The sequence below is a fragment of the Mus musculus genome, chromosome 11 (assembly GCF_000001635.26).
Source record: "Mus musculus strain C57BL/6J chromosome 11, GRCm38.p6 C57BL/6J".
Lineage (NCBI taxonomy): Eukaryota > Metazoa > Chordata > Mammalia > Rodentia > Muridae > Mus > Mus musculus.
Window position 1 is genome coordinate 32,491,745 of NC_000077.6, and position 17,295 is coordinate 32,509,039.

Sequence of the window (17,295 nt, forward strand, 5' to 3'; positions counted from 1 at the left end):
AACCTGCCTCTGCCTCCTGAATGCAAGACCCCTCACTTCTTTGATTTTAGGTATTACTTACAACAGTGGCAGTGTCTGTTTTTGTCAGTTCAGGTTGTTGTAACAGAATACTGTGGACTAGGTGACTACTGAAATTTATTTCTTATAATTCTTGAAGTTGGGATTTCCAATATCGAGGGGGTAAACTGATTGATGGCTTGTAAGGTCCCTCTTGGTGCCCACAAAACTGCCTTATATATGTTCTCGTGGTAGAGTGATATTCTCTCTCTCTCTCTCTCTCTCTCTCTCTGTCTCTCTCTCTCTGTCTCTCTCTCTCTCTCTGTCTCTCTCTCTCTCTCTCTCTGTCTCTCCCCTCTCCTCCCCCTCTCCCTCCCTCCTTCCCCCATCTCTTTTTCATCCACTGTCTTTTCAAGACAGGTTTTCTCTGTGTAGCCCTGACTATCCTGGACCTTGCTCAGTAGACCAAGCTGACTTCAAACTCATAGAAGTCTGCCCGCCTCTGTATCCCAGGTGCTAGGATTAAAGGTGCTACCACCTCCCAGCTCCTCCTTTCTCTTAACCCCATCTGTGAGGGTCCCATCATCATGAACTCATTCCCTCTAACAGCTCCTCCTCAGTAATATGCTTTACACAGGAATCCAAGGGGATACAAGCAGTTAATAACAAGGAGATATTAAAGTGATCACCATAGACACAGTACTGAGTGACTACAGGATCAGAGCTAAGTACTCTGAGCATTATATTCATGTCTTACTACCCACGGGGTTTGGGTTTCTTCAGTTTTGTATGTGTGTAAAATACTAACATCTAATATGAATGACATACTAATGTCACTGAGATGCCATGGCTTGATTTAACTTTCTTTGGTTTGTGCCTAAAAGTAGCTTCTCTAAGAAGCTGTGTTTCCTTTAAATAGGGAATGTCACTTAGAACTAAGCTCAGGAGCTCAGTTGTTACCTAGCTCTACTAGGTTGTCTGTCACTGCAGGCCTTCAGTCAAAGAGATAAAAAGTCTTTTTGAGGGGCTGAAGAGATGGCTCAGTGGTTAAGAGCACTGAGTGCTCTTCCAGAGGTCCTGAGTTCAAATCCCAGCAACCACATGGTGGCTCACAACCATCTGTAATGGGATCTGATGCCCTCATTTGGTGTGTCTGAAGACAGCAACCGTGTACTGATAGAGAGAGAGAGAGAGAGAGAGAGAGAGAGAGAGAGAGAGAGAGAGACTTTTTGAGCATCTTTAGGTCATAACTTATATTGGTATTTCCAAACCAGAGTTAATGAGGTTTTCTGTTTTTTCTTTTTCTTTCTCTTTAATCTTTGTTTATAATAACATTAGTAAAAATTTAAACAACCTGGCAGTGGTGCTGCACGCTTTTAATTCCAGCACCTGGAAGGCAGATGCAGGCAGATCTCTATGAGTTCAAAGCCAATCTGGTCTACATAGTGAGTTCCAGGACAGCTAAGGCCACACAGAGAACCCTGTCTCGAAAACCAAAAATAAACAAATAAGGTAAAAAAATAAAATAAAACACCACCTGTTTTCATATTCATTGAGACTCTGAAACTGGCATTGCTGAGCTACTAGTAGGATTGAGTAAGACATTTTGTTAGATGCTGCCAAGGTCCTTCCCTTCTTGAGACCTTTGGGATCATAGGTTCCTGCCAGCTCTGGAAGGGTGACAAAATCTGCTTTCAGAATTCTTCACTGTTCTTAGCTCCAAAGTGACAGGTTTTTCCTTCTGTTTTTATGCTTTTGGTGCTCTAGTCAGTAACAGATAGGAGCAGTTCCCTGCCCTGGTTCTCACTGTTTAATAGATAACATTGCTTGAGACAGCAATTTGTCTTTTGATCATGATTGCTTTAAATTGTCATCCCCACTCCCAGGCATTGAATTAGGGAAGTTGATGCTTTACTGGTCTGTTACAGCAAATATTGCCAGGGTCATATCTTTGTATTTTATCTTGTCTATGTTTGTGTCCTTTTCTTTATCTGATGAGTCCCAAACATTACATTAGGTCAGGGATTTTCAAAGAGCCAAAGAAAATAATTATAACCACGAGTCATTTTTAAGATCTCTGATTTTCTCTGTCTGTCTGCCTCTCTCTGCTTGCCTGCTTGCCTACCCCCCCCCTCTCTCTCTGTGTGTGTGTGTGTGTGTGTGTGTGAGAGAGAGAGAGAGAGAGAGAGAGAGAGAGAGAGAGAGAGAGAGAAAAGTACATGTGGAGGAGGCTACCCTCACATCATTCCTCAGACCTGGACTTGCCATTTAGGTCAGCTTGAGTGGATGGTACACCCCTGCCTCTGTCTTTACCTCTTCAGCACTAGAATTACAAGAATATTATATCACTCGCAGCTTCTTAAATGAGTTCTCCATCAAACAAGAACCTTACTAACTGAGCCCCGAAAGATAATTGTTTTTTATAAACAGAATGTCTAAAATTTGCATTAAAGTGCTTTTAGTTGTATAGTAAATTTAAGGTCGAGTGCTTAATTCTATCTGAAAGGCAAGCGTTTAGTATTAAATCTGTTACAGAATGAGGAAACTGTGTGTAAATGTTTACAAGAAAAAGGGCTGGAGAAATAGCTCAGTAGTTAAGAACACTTGCTGCTCTTGCGCAGGACCTAGGTTCTGTCCCAAACCATTTCCGTGTTTTAATGAGAGGGTGGTTTGAATTAATTTGCTAAATGCTTATTTTTTCCAATTTATTTAACTAAAGATACGCTAGTAACCCTGATTAAAGTTATCATGAGGCTTTAAAAAACAAACAAACAAACTTGTTTTGGTGCTCTATTAAACCCAGCATGAAAATTTTAAGATCAAGTAGTTCAGCAAAAATTCTATACTAGGGCTGGAGAGATGGTTATGTGGTTAAGGGCACTGGCTGTTCTACCAGAGGACTTGTGTTCAATTCTCAGCACCGACATGGGCACTCACAACTGTCTGTAACTTCAGTTTCAGGGCTCCAACACTCTTTCTATCTAGCCTCTGTGGCCACTGCTCACACATGATGCACATATATGCAGGTAAAACACTCATGAATGTAAAAATATTTTTAAAAGTTTAAACTTATGACTTTTACAAAATAATAATGTATATGCCACAAAGTTTTGGTTAGTTTCATAATATATGTTCTACATTCAGGTGATACATATATGCATGTTTATGGTTCAGAAACCTAGAGGGAAATAAGACAAACCTATTTCTTGTTTTCAGGGAGCCTTATTCTGATTTATATCTGCAGAGGAAATACCATGGAACTTTTGACAATATAAGTTTAAAATACATTCATTCAGAATGATGGTTATATTAACTAGTATAAATGCAGCTTTTTGCACAGGCACGTTTGTGTGTGTGTGCGCGCATGCAATACTGTTTTGGGGCTTAGAAAAAATAAAAGTCATAGAAATAAGGCCACCTCATAGGTAAGGAAAGTATTCCACGTGTAAATATTGGTTTTATTTATTTTTCTATTGGCTTTCTGTATGTGAGAGGTTACTTTTTTGGTTTTTGGTTGGTTAGTTTTTGGTTTTTCAAGACAGGGTTTCTCTGTGTAGCCCTGGCTGTCCTAGAACTGGCTCTGTAGACCAGGGTGGCCTTAAACTCAGAGATTCACTTGCCTCTGTCTCCCAAGTGCTGGGATTAAAGATGTGAACTACCATACCCCACACCCAGCTAGAGCTTCCTTTTGAGATGGAGTCTTGCTGCATTGCTTAAGCTAAGCAAATTTGCTATGCTCCTGTCTCAGTGATACATATATCCCGTGTGTGGGTGCCACCATACCCAGTTTGAGCTCTTTTTTTTTTTTTTTGAGTTGCTTATATTAGGTAGTGAGATTGTAGAGCTTTTGTTGAATCTCTCACAGTGACACGAGAAACTACAGTAAGTGACATGTTTAGAATATTTAAAATATGTGAAAGACTTGAACTGCTCAGGTCCACCTGATGCATTATCCAAGTAGATGCCACACTGAGTCTGCTTCCTTGAGGAGAGAGGAGAGGAGAGGAGGGGAGGGGAGGGGAGGGGAGGGGGAGAAGAGAGAGGAGGGGAGAGGAGAGAGGGAGAAGAGAGAGGAAAGGGGAGGGGAGGGGGAGGAGAGAGGACAGGGAGGGAGAGGAGAGAGGGGAGGGGAGGAGAGGAGGAGAGGGAGGGGAGAGGAGAGGAGAAAGGAGAGGGGAAGAGAGAAGAGAGGAGGGGAGGGGAGGGGAGAGGAGGGAGGAGGGGAGAGGGGAGGGGAGAGGGAGAAGAGAGAGGAAGGAGGAGGGGAGAGGGGAGGGGAGAGGGGGGGGGAGAGGAGAGGGAGCCCTGCTTTTCACGTCCTGCTCAGTAAACTGAGTGTTTAGCATATATGCTCATGTAGAGGATAACACAGCAGAAAATGAAATTTACATGTACATTTTGCTGTGGTAGAACTGGTGGGTAGATTGTGGTTATTGGACATAGTTTGGACACCTTTTTGAGTGGTGCTTTAGCTTTACTTTGCAGTATTATTTGCCAAATGTAGAGGAAAGCCATTAGTACAGATTGAATTGTTCACATTGGAATTAACTCTCATAGGTTAATTACATAAGGAGACTTGGATTTTTGTTTCCAGCTATGCTACTAAATGGATAGGGTTTCTACTCTGTTATACCCATCCTTTTAGACTTGCCTGCTTTGCATTACAAGTTAGAAGGCCAAAACATCATCATGTGGCAATGATAAAGATTTTGTGGGAGAGACTAGAGAGACCAGTTATGTTTGGCCTTGAGAGCAATGGTCAGACTTAGTAAGAAAAATTTATTTCAATTCAGGTGTCAAACCAAATATACTTTACCATATTAGTTAGCCCTGTCATATAGGAATATAGCCTGGGAAGGGGTGAGATTTCCCAGGGGCTAGAGTCATTTTATTTGTATTAGGCATAGTCCAGGCCAGTAAGGGCATCATTAACTTTATGCATACTTTAGAACCATTTTAGATTTTTTAAAATAGATATTCTTTGTTCAATTAAACATGGAACAGTGAGTTTTGATGCATACTTCTCTGCTTCCCACCTTCGCTGTCATTTGTTACCCACCTACTCTTCCCTCACAGTTTTTATCCTTTCATCAGGGTTTAATTTTCTTTTTACTTATGTCTATTAAGCTTTCTTATGCCTGACACTGTATAAACTACAGGCCCATAGGCAGGAATGGCTATAAGTCAGTATGACCCATACAAAACAGATCAGTGATCATGTAGGCTACGAAAGTGTCTGGGTACAGGGGTTGCCGGAGACTTGTTCTAACACGTTGCTGTGTATCATTTTCTAAGGAGACCTGTGCCAAAGGGAGTGACCTCTCCCTTTTTCCTCTTCTTGGATTGGCACTAAAATACCGCATTGCTGTTCTTTCAAATTCTTCATCTATTCCAGTACAGAACTTTCTTCTTTTTTATTTTTTGTTTTTTCAAGACAGTTTCTCTGTGTAGCCCTGGCTGTCCTGGAACTCAGAGATCCACCACCTCTGCCTTACCTGTTTGATTCCTGTGAGGGGGGAGGGGAGGGGAGGGGAGGGGAGGGGAGAGAGACAGAGAGAGAGAGAGAGAGAGAGAGAGAGAGAGAGAGAGAGAGAGAGAGAGAGAGAGAGAAGAATGTCATCCCTTTGTACCAGCTCTTTACAAAGTTGCTCTTGTTTGAGTTTCAGAGGATGATATTCTGAGCTCTCTGAGCTGGAAGAAGCTTTCCTCTAGTAGTTATTTTCCTGAATTTGGTGGTCTGGTTTGTTTCCCTTGAACACTGAAAAGTAGCTTTTTGCCTTTTTAGATTTGCTCAGTTCAAATTTCTTGGCTCTATATGTCCAAAGATCCTAATATTCAAACTATTTCACACCATTTACTCTACGTGTGTCTCTGTTACTGCATCTGCCACTCGTATTTTGACCTTGTTAATTTGATGAAATACTTACTCTTTTTGGCTGCTGGCATATGTGCATGTGTGTGTGTGCGCGCATGTTTTAATGAACAAAAAAGAACTTTTGTCTGGAAAATCCCCATATTTTCCTGGGGTTGTTCATAATTACCCATTGTACACACCTTTTACCAGAGTTGTACATTTGTTATAGTTACTTTGTTGTTGTTGCTGTGGGTTTTTTGTTTGTTTGTTTTTTTCTGAGACAGGGTTTCTCCCTGTAGCCCTGGCTGTCTTGGAACTCACTTTGTAGACCAGGCTGGCCTCAAACTCAGAAATCCGCTTGCCTCTGCCTCCCAAGTGCTGGGATTAAAGGCATGCGGCGTTGTTTGTTTTGTTTTTGTTTTTTGTTTGTTTGTTTTTGAGACAGGATCTCTCTTTGTAGGCCTTGATATCCTGGAACACTGCTGTGTAGACCAGGCTGGCCATGAACTCAAAGATTCAACTGCTTGTGTGTATGCTTGTTTATGAGGCGGGGTTAATATGTGTGCTTGAGACCAGAGGTCAGCCTCAGGAGCCATCATCTTGTTTGTTATCATAGGTCCCTCATTAGTTTGGAACTCAGCAAATAGAAGAGGCTTGGTGGCAGTGAACTCCAAGGACTTACTTGCTTGTCTCTACCTCCGAAGATCTGTCTGGGATTACAAATGTGCCACCCACAGCCAGACTTTTATTTTATGTGGGTCATACATGGGGATTAAATTTGGGTCCTCATGCTTGCAGTGCAAGCACTTCACCAACTAAGCTATGTTCCCAACCCACAGTTTAATTCTGTGTGTGTTACTTTCTACTTTATTTATTTATTTATTTATTTATTTGTTTATTTATTTATAATACGGGTTCTCTCACTAAATGTGAAGTTTGCTTCTTTGTCCAGACTGGCTGGCCAGTGAGCTCCAGAAATCTGCCCGTCTCTGTCTCCTGCTGGTAACCCAGGCATTTTACTGACTAAGCCATCTCCCTAGTTTCCTGTGATTGATTGATTGATTGATTGGTTGGTTATTAATTAATTAATTAGTTTTGGGGTTTTCGAGGTAGAGTTTCTCTATGTAACTCTTGGCTATCCTCAGACTCAGAGATCCACTTGCCTGCCTCCTGAGTGCTGGGATTAAAGGTATACACCATCACCACCCAGCCCATAATTATTTTTAATCATCCTTTGGAAATATGATTGGAAAAGAGCTATTGATTTACTGAAAATTATGCATCCTGGTGCAGTGGCTCATGCCTATAATCCTAGCACTTGGGAGACTAAAACAGAAGGATTGCGAGGAGTTGGAAGCCAGCCAGGACTACAGTGTGAAACCCTGTCTCAAGGAAGGAAAAAAAGAAGCAGAAAAGAAACTTTTGCAGCTAGCTATCTCCATTTTCTCTAGATTAGTAAATAGAATTTTAGCCAGAAATCAGCAAAAAAGGCAAACCTCTAGCTGTAATTATGGTAAAAGAATCTGAAATAGGAATATGGCCATGTAACCTTTTTTTTTTCTTTTAACAAAGAATAGGGAGTGTGTGTGTGTGTGTGTGAATATTGATGTTAGTATTTTCTCTTTTTAGTTGCTCTAGGTCGTAACCAGCCTTTGAAAAAGGAGAAACCAAAATGGAAAAGTGACTATCCCATGACAGATGGACAACTGCGCAGCAAGAGGGATGAATTCTGGGACACTGCACCAGCTTTTGAAGGCCGGAAAGAGATCTGGGATGCCTTGAAGGCCGCTGCACATGCTTTTGAAAGCAATGATCATGAACTGGCACAGGCAATCATTGACGGTGCAAACATAACACTACCACACGGTAGGTTTGGTGTCCTGATGACAAAGGGGCATAGCAGAGGACCACCTGGAGAGAGACTTTTTTTTTTTTTAATACATTACTCAATTTTTTAAAAATTTATTTATTTTTATTTTGTGTACATTTGTAATTTGACTACATGTATGTCTATGTGAGGGTGTCGGATCCCCTGGGACAGGAGTTAAAGACAGTTGAGAGCTGCCATGTGTGTGCTGGGACTTCAACTCAGGTCCTCTGGTAGAGCAGCCAGTGCTCTTAACCACTGAACCATCTCTCCAGCACCCTCATTTTTTATTGTAGTTAAAATAAATATATAGCTTTTCTCTCTTTTTTATTTATTTATTTTTATTTTTTTGGTGGTTTTTCGAGACAGGGTTTCTCTGTATAGCCCTGGCTGTCCTGGAACTCACTTTGTAGACCAGGCTGGCCTCGAACTCAGAAATCCACCTGCCTCTGCCTCCCGAGTGCTGGGATTAAAGCCGTGCATCACCACGACCAGCTTCTTTTTAGCTGGTTGTAGTTTGTGTCTTGGTTCATTTTTATGTTTCTTAATCTCAGAAAAGAGAACATTTGCTAAATGGGTATTTTCTACTTTCTATGTGACTTAGTTCTCTCTAGAGACAAGCCCCCAGTCTGCTTCCCTCTTGCAGTGTACATCCCCACCTGGTGGTAGCTGCTGCTGCCACCACTGCCTTAACTACTTTCCTGTCAGAGTTGAAGTTCATTTTTGAAGATTAATATTTGGGGTGGGGAGCATACAGAAGAGATGGCTCAGTGTTTGCTGCTCTAGTAGGGGATCTGGGTTCAGTTCCCCTCGGTGGCTCGAAAGTGTCTGACTCCAGGTCCAGGGAAATCTGATTCCCTCTCTGGCTTCTGCAGGCACTGCGTTATGTGGCACACACACACATATATATATATATACACAGACATGTATACACATACATTCACACACATTGCATACATATAAACATACATACAGGGTTATTTATATATGCTAGGCAAACATATATAAAAATAAAATCTCTTCTTTTAAATGTGCTTTTATTTTCTATGTATGGTTATTTTTGTCATTTGGATGCTGGGAAACAGACCCATGTCCTGGAAGAACAGCAACTCTTATCTGCCATCTTTTCACCCCCAACTTCAAAGTTTTTAAAGATTGTTTTCCTTGACTATAGTCTGAGCCATACAAGAAATCTTTCTTGCTTTAGAAGTGTGACTAAGAATCATAATGTATATGTATCTAGGGACACATAGATGCTAGATATGTGCACATACTCTATTATGGTCTCATTGATTCAAAACATTAAATGTTTGGTGTTATGCTGAGATTTAGGTGTTAGTTTTATATATGTACTCTTTGTTCTTTTGATTTATGTATTTGTGTTTTTCTCTTTAGCTTTTCAAGTTAATAGCTTTCTGGGTTGTTTCTTCAGACTTATGTAAGGGACAAACACCTACAGGTACCGTTGTCCTTTGTTCATTATTATGCCACCATTGTTTTTCCCAAGGTCTTTTTTATTTTATTTGTAGAGGGGCAGTGCTTTAGTAATTTAATCATCTGCAGAATGTTCTTTGACTCTTTGTCCAATACAGGATGTTTTACTCATAAGCCTTGCCAAATTTCCAAATCCCCATTATAGTCTAATTAGTTGTGCTTCTAAGAAGCATTCCTTGTTTTATGACTGTCTGTTATTTATTATGAGAACTCTTTAGCACAGGCTTATATCCCCAACATTTATTGAATTTGAATTATTTGAGCGCCATTTCAGGATGCCCATTTAGTTTCAGTTTTCAGGTTAGTGCTTAAATCCTTTACCTCCTCCATGCTTGTAGAGGAGGAGATGGTCACATGGTTTCCATCTGCCCCTTCAGCTACCCCATTAGAGAATACAGGTTCTTCTTTTTGTATTACTCAGTTCTTTCTGATGCGTACATCCCTTTTCCCAAACTGAATCTATTGTGGTTGTTTTAATCTAGAATCCTGGATCTCTGAATTCCTCATTTTATATGTAATATAGTTATCTGTAGCTAATTATGGTCTCCAAATTGTGGCTTAATTTAAAAGCTCATGGGAACAGAGATCAACCAGATGGCTCCGCAGTGTTTACCATCAAGTCTGATGACATGTGAGGTATATATATATATATAATTTTTTTTAAATGTATGTGAGTACACTGTAGCTATCTTTAGACACACCAGAAGAGGGCATTGGATCCCATTACAGATGGTTGTAAGCCACCATGTGGTTGCTGGGAATTGAACTCAGTACCTCTGAAAGAGGAGATGGTGCTCTTAACCTGATGAGCCATCTCTCCAGCCCAACATGTGAGTTTAATCCCAGGAACCAGCACAGTAGAAGGAAAGAGAACCAACTCCCTCAAGTTGCCCTATGATGTCCATATGTGCACTATAGCATACACACATACACACAATAATTACATTAAATAAATGTAACAAGTGTGTTTTAAAATGCTTTTAAGTTTATAAAGACAAAGTATCTGTTTCATGTATAGACACACTGTATATCCTATTAAGTATAGACTCAAATCTCTATTAAATATTTAAGTCTGATTTCTGCTCCATCTACATGAACTGTCAAGAAAAATAATGTTGCTGAGCCAGGTATAGTAATGCATGCCTTTAATCTCAGCACTCAGGAGGCAGAGATAGGTGGATCTCTTTGAGTTCAAAGCCAGCTTGGTTGGTCTACTTAGCTAGTCTAGTAGAGCAAGGCCTGCATAAACAAACCCTGTCTCAATATCCCAAAACAATGACAATGATGATTTTTCCTGGCAGTCCCATCAACCAGCATGTCATGTCTTTAATCTTAGCACTTGGGAGGCAGAAGTGAATGGACCTGAGTTTGAGGCCAGCCTGGTCTACAGAGCAAGTTCCAGAATAGCCAGGGCTACACAGAGAAACCTTGTATTGAAAACTAAAAGAAAGAAAGACATCACTTGTGCTTCTCCTGTAGTGATTAAAGCTATGTGGCTTTAAGCAAATCATTTCTGTGACCTTCATTTCTCTTTGTTATTTGTGGTCCACATGGGGGGAGAGATTGTGTGAGAGAAAAACATATTCTGCATAAGCATGGAAGAACCGTGAGCATTCCTCTCAAATGAATTATCACAGACTTGTCGGCAATAAGGTTTTGTCATTGATATCCTTGAATGTTTCTCTATTTTTTTCTAAAGCTTATCAATAATATCTCTTGAGTGGGCCTGTCAATTAAGCTCTGTCATATATCCCTAATTAGCCATCAGTTACAATTCAGCTACTTAATTGGATGTTTTTATTTAGACCTGCTCAGTGGTAGGTTGTGACATCACTTGTGCTTCTCCTGTAGTGATTAAAGCTATGTGGCTTTAAGCAAATCATTTCTGTGACCTTCATTTCTCTTTGTCATCTGTGGTCCACATGGGTCTGGTTGGGTGAATCTCTTATGAGTCATTTATGATAGTGCTTGACCTACCAAAAGCACTTAGTAAATTAAACACTGGAGCTGTTGAGTTTGTTTTTTTTTTCCCTTACACTGGACTCTGGTGCTAACAGGTAAGTTTCCTGCACCACCCTTGACTTACAGATTCTGACCTGGCTGTGTTCCCATAGCCTCCTGTCTGTAAACAGCTTCTTCCCATAGCTTTTACAGCATTTTTTTTTTAATTGCCTTAAATTTCTTCAAGAGTTTGTTCCTTTTTTCTCATGGTTTGGTATTTTGTCATTATGTAAAAATTCTAAAAATATGCCTATTTAAAAAAAAAGTTAGTTGTAATGGGTGTATGTATGTCAACTCTCTTATTTAAAAAAAAAATTAGTAGCAATCCCCATTTTATTCAGGAGAGAACTGAAACAGAGAAGATCATATCTTTTCTAGGTTATAAATCATGGAACTGAGATTTGACTCAAATCTAAAAAGTAACAAAAGTACCTTTGATTCACACCCAATATACAATTTCAAATCTGTGAGTTTATAAAGTGATTATACAAGTCTTCTTTGATGTTTCTTCCATGTGTGATTTTCTTTTTTTCTTTTTCCAAGACAGGGTTTCTCTGTGTAGCCCTGGCTGTCCTGGAACTCACTCTGTAGACCAGGCTGGCCTCAAACTCAGAAATCCGCCTGCCTCTGCCTCCTGAGTGCTGGGATTAAAGGCATGAGCCACTGCTGCCTGGCTTATGTCTGATACTTTTAGTACCTTGCATATTTCCTAAAATACTTTAAAATGGTAGACTTTTACTAATACTTAAGAGAAACAGTACATTTTCTTAATATACAAATGGACAGGAAATACATTTGTAGAGATAGGCCTTTCTGTTTTTCTAAGGTGTCTCTGAAGGCTATTAAAAAACAGGCCAGGATGCTGACTTTGGTGGTGCATACCTTTGAGCCCATCACTCACAAGGTAGAGGCAGGTGAATCTTTGAGTTCAAGGTCAGCCTGGTCAGCCTAGTGATCCAGGCTAGCCAAGGCTACAAAATAGGGGAGACCCTGTCTCATATAGAAAAGCAGTCCGTGGAGTTCAGTGGTTAAGAGCACTGGCTGCTCTTCCAGAGGACTCTGGTTCAGTTCTCAGTACCCGCATGCAGCTGTCAACATCTGGAATTTCAGGTCAGGGGATCCAATACCCTCTTCTGGCATCTGTGGACACTGCAAACAAGTGGCACATAGGCATACATATAGGCAACACATCCATACACAAAAAGCAGGAATAAATAAAATATTGACTAAGCTGCTCCCTCCTTTCTTTCCAGTCTCTCCCTATTACCTCCCTTCCCATTCACTCCTCCTCCCCTTCTCCCCAGAAAAGTTTGAGACAGGGTCTCTTTGTAGCTGTTGTGGAACTCACAGAGACCCACCTGCCTTTTCCAGGATTAAAGACACACACCACCACTGCCTGCCCCCCCCCAATAAATAAATAAATAAATAAATAAATAAATAAAAATAAATAAGCAAGCAGAGGAACTCACAGAGACCCACCTGCCTTTTCCAGGATTAAAGACACACACCACCACTGCCTGCCCCCCCCAATAAATAAATAAATAAATAAATAAATAAATAAATAAATAAATAAGCAAGCAGAGGTTCCAAGGTAAAAAGCATTTGGTAAACAAGCCTGCTGACCTGAGTGTGATCCCTGGGACCCATGTTAAAGATAGATCTAGCCAGAAGTATTCTTTGAAACAGTAGAAACAAGAGACTGCCTTAAAACAATGTGGAAGACAAGAACTGTCTTCACAAAGTTGTCATCTGACTATACACACACTCAGCATTTTTTTAAATTAAAAATAGAGCAAAAAAAAAAAAAAAAGAAAGAAACCGAAAACTTCAAGAAATGGGCAAGGGCCAGATAATGGTTCATGCCTGTAATCTTGACACTTGAGAGCCTAAAGCAAGAGGATCACTTGTTGGAGGCCAGCCTGGGCTACATAGCAAGAATGTATCCTCAAAAATCCAGGTTGCTTTAAAAGTCCTAAGGAATGAAGGAATAACTATAATACAGATAGTTACTTTTACATAGATGACTTTTCCTTGGCTGTTGAAGTGTTTAGAAATGAAACCACCCTTAATAAGGAGCCTGATGACTGCTTAATCATAAATGACATCATATTCTTCTTTCTGTCCTCCAAGAGACAAAGGTGGATGTTTGAATGTTACAAACTGTGAATGTGCCTGCTCCTCTGCTGCCGTCATGCTTTTTCTTGAATTAGAGTGATAAAGTCTGAAAATAGCTGTGGTGGGAGGTTGTTCCTGAGCCAGGAGGCTGTCTCTGAAGAAAACCTTCTTTCCTTATTGTTCGGGGGTGGGGTGAGGGTGGGGAGGAAGCAGGGTTTCTCACATCCCAAGGGAACAGCTGTATCAGCTTCCACTTCTATAAGGCCTTCTGGGCTTTCAGTAGACACCAGATGCGAGTGCTTCTGACCTGCTCCTCTGCCCACTTAAGGAAATGAAACCCTGGAACTAGAGATTAAATATCCCCTGTAGAAATTCAGCTTAGCGTTACACAATGTTTAATACTAGTTTGACCGTCAGGTGACTTCAGTGATAGGTATTTACCTAAGCCTTTGACCTCTGCTTGCCAGGAGAAAAGTTAAGCCTGGTTCCTCTAGTTGCCACAGTCCTGCTGACTGGGTTAGTGGACAACAAAGCTGTTAGGCCTAGCGGCAGCCAGGCTGACTCAGTCGCCAGCATGGTCTTTCCAGGGAGAGAATCTAGTTTTTTAGCAGCCCTACAGTCCTGAAGACTGCTCCCAAGGGCTGCTTAGATGGTAGTTGATGGCCTTTTGATGTTAAGATTCACTTGTAGAGAAGCCCATGCAGGATGAGGCAAAAGGCTGAAACTTTCTAAAACTGATTCATTTATTACATTGCTGCTTGAGAAATACTCCCTCAAGAGTGTAATTTTAAAATTTAAAACCCATGGGAGGGCTGGCAAGATGGCTCAGCAGGTAAGAGCACTGACTGCTCTTCCAAAGGTCCTGAGTTCAAATCCCAGCAACCACATGGTGGCTCACAACCACCTGTAATGAGATCTGATGCACTCTTGTGGTACATCTGAAGACAGCTACAGTGTACTTATGTATAATAATAAATAAATCTTTAAAAAAAAAACCCATGGGAGAGAAGCAACATTACTGAGATTTTCCAAGGACCTTTAGACAATTTCACTATGGTTAGCATAGTGAACTTTACAGCAACTTTATTCTAAAAAAAAAAAAGTAGGTACTATAATCCTTGTGAAGATAATCAGCATGCCCCAAATTTGGCTCTACATGCAAACTTGGGTATGAGCAGAGACCGTGTCCCTCATATTAGATTTCACTACTTCATCCTTGGTACCCTTCAGGATCCTCTGTTACCTGAGCCTCACTATTTCCTCTTCTTACTTAAATTCTCTGGTGGTTGTGGTCATCTTTTTAAGTGTGTCCACTACACTTATCTGTTGAGGCCTCCCTTTGACATAGGAAGCCATGGTTATAATTCCAGGGGACTGAAGAAATGGCTCAGTGATTGAGTGCACTAGCTGCTCTTCCAGAGGACCTAGGTTCAATTCCCAGCACATACTTAGCAGCTCACAACTGTCTGTAACACCCTCCCACGCATAAATATAGGCAAAACACTAATGCATGTATAAAATAAAAATAAATAAATTTAAAAGAAGTAAAATTTCAACCTCCTGAGTCCATTAGAACAAAGAAGTTAATGGTGAAGATATGGATAAAACTCTTGATTTTAGAGTTCTGAGATGTTGCCTTGTTTACTTCAGGAAGATAGTTTTTCATATTACTGGTGTGATATAAATATTTACGTTTTCAAACATTAACACTCAACAGGTATGTAAAGATTCACTTTGTTATGTATATACTATGAAACTATAATCATGATCAAGACTCTTGTCTTTACATAGTGCTTTTTTATTTATTATCTGGTGTGTGTGTGTGTGTGTGTGTGATAATGCATGTGGAAGTCAAAGGACACCTTTTAGAAGTTGGTTATTTCCTTCAGCTGTGAGGTTGTTCAGGTTGTCAGGCTAGTGTGTGCTTTTTACCTGCCTAGCATCCTGCTGATTGGAAGATACTGGTTTTTAACTTTTGAATATAGTCATGTGAGTCTGCCTCTGGTAAAAGTCTTAGCCTTGAGTCATGTTCCTACAGAGAGCATAAAGGCATGCTCAGAAAGGCCTTTTTACAAGGTTGGTTTTCAATCTCAAAGACTGCTTGGAACAGTAAAGTATTAGACTTAATGGCATGTAATTAAGCTACTTTTAGTATTTGGCAACCAGTTTAATTTTTTATCTTTACAAATTTCTGTAGGCAGGTTTGTTTGTTTGTTTGTTTTGGTCCTTTTGAGACAGTCTTACATAATCCAGACAGGCTTTAAACACAACATATAACTGAGGCTGGCCTTTCCTTGTCTTCCTGCCTCTACTTCCCAAGCGATAGTAGTAGAAGGGTAAACCACCATGCCTGGCTCCAGTGAAATATGTTGAAGCCTAATTGAAAGTAGCCAGAGGGGCTGGTGAGATGGCTCAGTGGGTAAGAGGACTGACTGCCCTTCCAAAGGTCCTGAGTTCAAATCCCAGCAACTACATGGTAGCTCACAACCACCCGTAATAAGATCTGACACCCTCTTCTGGTGTGTCTGAAGTCAGCTACAGTGTGCTTATGTATCATAATAAATAAATCATTAGGCTGAAGCAAGCAGAGACTGAGCGAGTGGAGTTGACTGGAGTGAGCAGGATTGACTGGAACAAATAGGTCCTAAAAAATTCAAATTCCCAGCATCGACATGAAAGTTCACAACTATCTGTGTAGCTGCAGACTACTCACATACATTAAATAAATAAATAAATAAATAAATAAATAAACAAACAAATCTTTAAAAAAATAAAGGAGCCGGGCGGTAGTGGCACACGCCTTTAATCCCAGCACTCGGGAAACAGAGGCAGGCGGATTTCTGAGTTCGAGGCCAGCCTGGTCTACAAAGTGAGTTCCAGGACAGCTAGATAAAATATAGATAAATAAAAACACTTTCAGAAAAGTATGTATAAGAAATCACAACAAACTGATGACTTGGCAGCCTTCTGCCCAACAGGAGAGCCTTTGGGGCTTCCTAGCATGGTGAGATGATGCCCATTCTGGCAGGTACTTATCCTGATAGCTGCTTGTCTCTGCTAAGTCCTACAGTGGGTTTGTGAGAGGGGAAAAAAAAGTCTGCAGAGGATATTATATAATAATGTAAACAAGCCTGACTAGAACTTTGGAAATAGTGAGGGATTGCTAGACAAGCTGAGCTTCAGTGCCAGGGGGTAGTGATTGAGACCTTCTGTAAGTTCCTAATGCAGCCAAGACTGAGTGTGATTTTACCAAGGGGGTAAGTCCCCACAGTGGTCAGCTTTTGGAAAAGTACCTTCCTCCTGTGCATAAGCACTATGGCTTTCTGTGAAGACAGATATGCATGTGTATATGCCAGCATGTATAGGCAGAAACCCAAGGTCTGTCTGTGTTGGATGCCCACCAATGGTCCCTTCTAGTTTCCTGGATTCTACAGATGCTCTAAGTCAAACACACAGCTAAAAGATTTGACACTGGGCTCCACATGAATTATCCATTCATCAGCTGAAAAACACCTAAGCTGTTTCCAGATCCAGCTCTTGAGAATAGAGCAATGTTGAACATGAACGAGCAGGTGTATTTCTGGAGTAGACAACAGGGTCCTTTGGGTATATACCAGGAATGAATCGTCTAACTGGGCCATACAGTAGGTCTGTTTGTAGTTTTTTGAGTGACCTCTGCACTGATTTGCATAGTCAGCCCAGCCTTTTACATGGACTCAGGTACTTGTGCTTACTTGTGACACAGGTACTTCATTAACTGAGCCATCTCCCCAGTATGCCCTAGGTGTCTTAAAGCAAACCTTTCCATCTTCCATTGCTCTGTTTTTCTTATTTTGTGTTTGTTTTCGATGTTGTAGTCAATTTTTGAGACAGTATATAATAGCCCTGGCTGTTGTACATAGTCCAACATCAGGTAGACCAGGGTTGCCTCGAATTCAGAGATCCACCTGCCTTCGCCTTCCAGTTA

General features: G+C 40.7%; 1 protein-coding gene across 2 annotated transcripts in view; it reads left to right on the forward strand.

Moving 5' to 3' along the window:
- Positions 1 to 17,295, forward strand: part of Ubtd2 (ubiquitin domain containing 2) — a 63,340-nt gene that overhangs the window by 36,375 nt on the left and 9,670 nt on the right. Inside the window, exon 2 of one of the 2 annotated variants that reach the window (NM_173784.4) lies at positions 7,481 to 7,717. The exons of the other annotated variant lie outside the window; for it this stretch is intronic. Coding sequence (NP_776145.2) covers positions 7,481 to 7,717 — 237 coding nt within the window. The remainder of the gene's footprint in view (positions 1 to 7,480; positions 7,718 to 17,295) is intronic. 2 annotated transcript variants of the gene reach the window in all.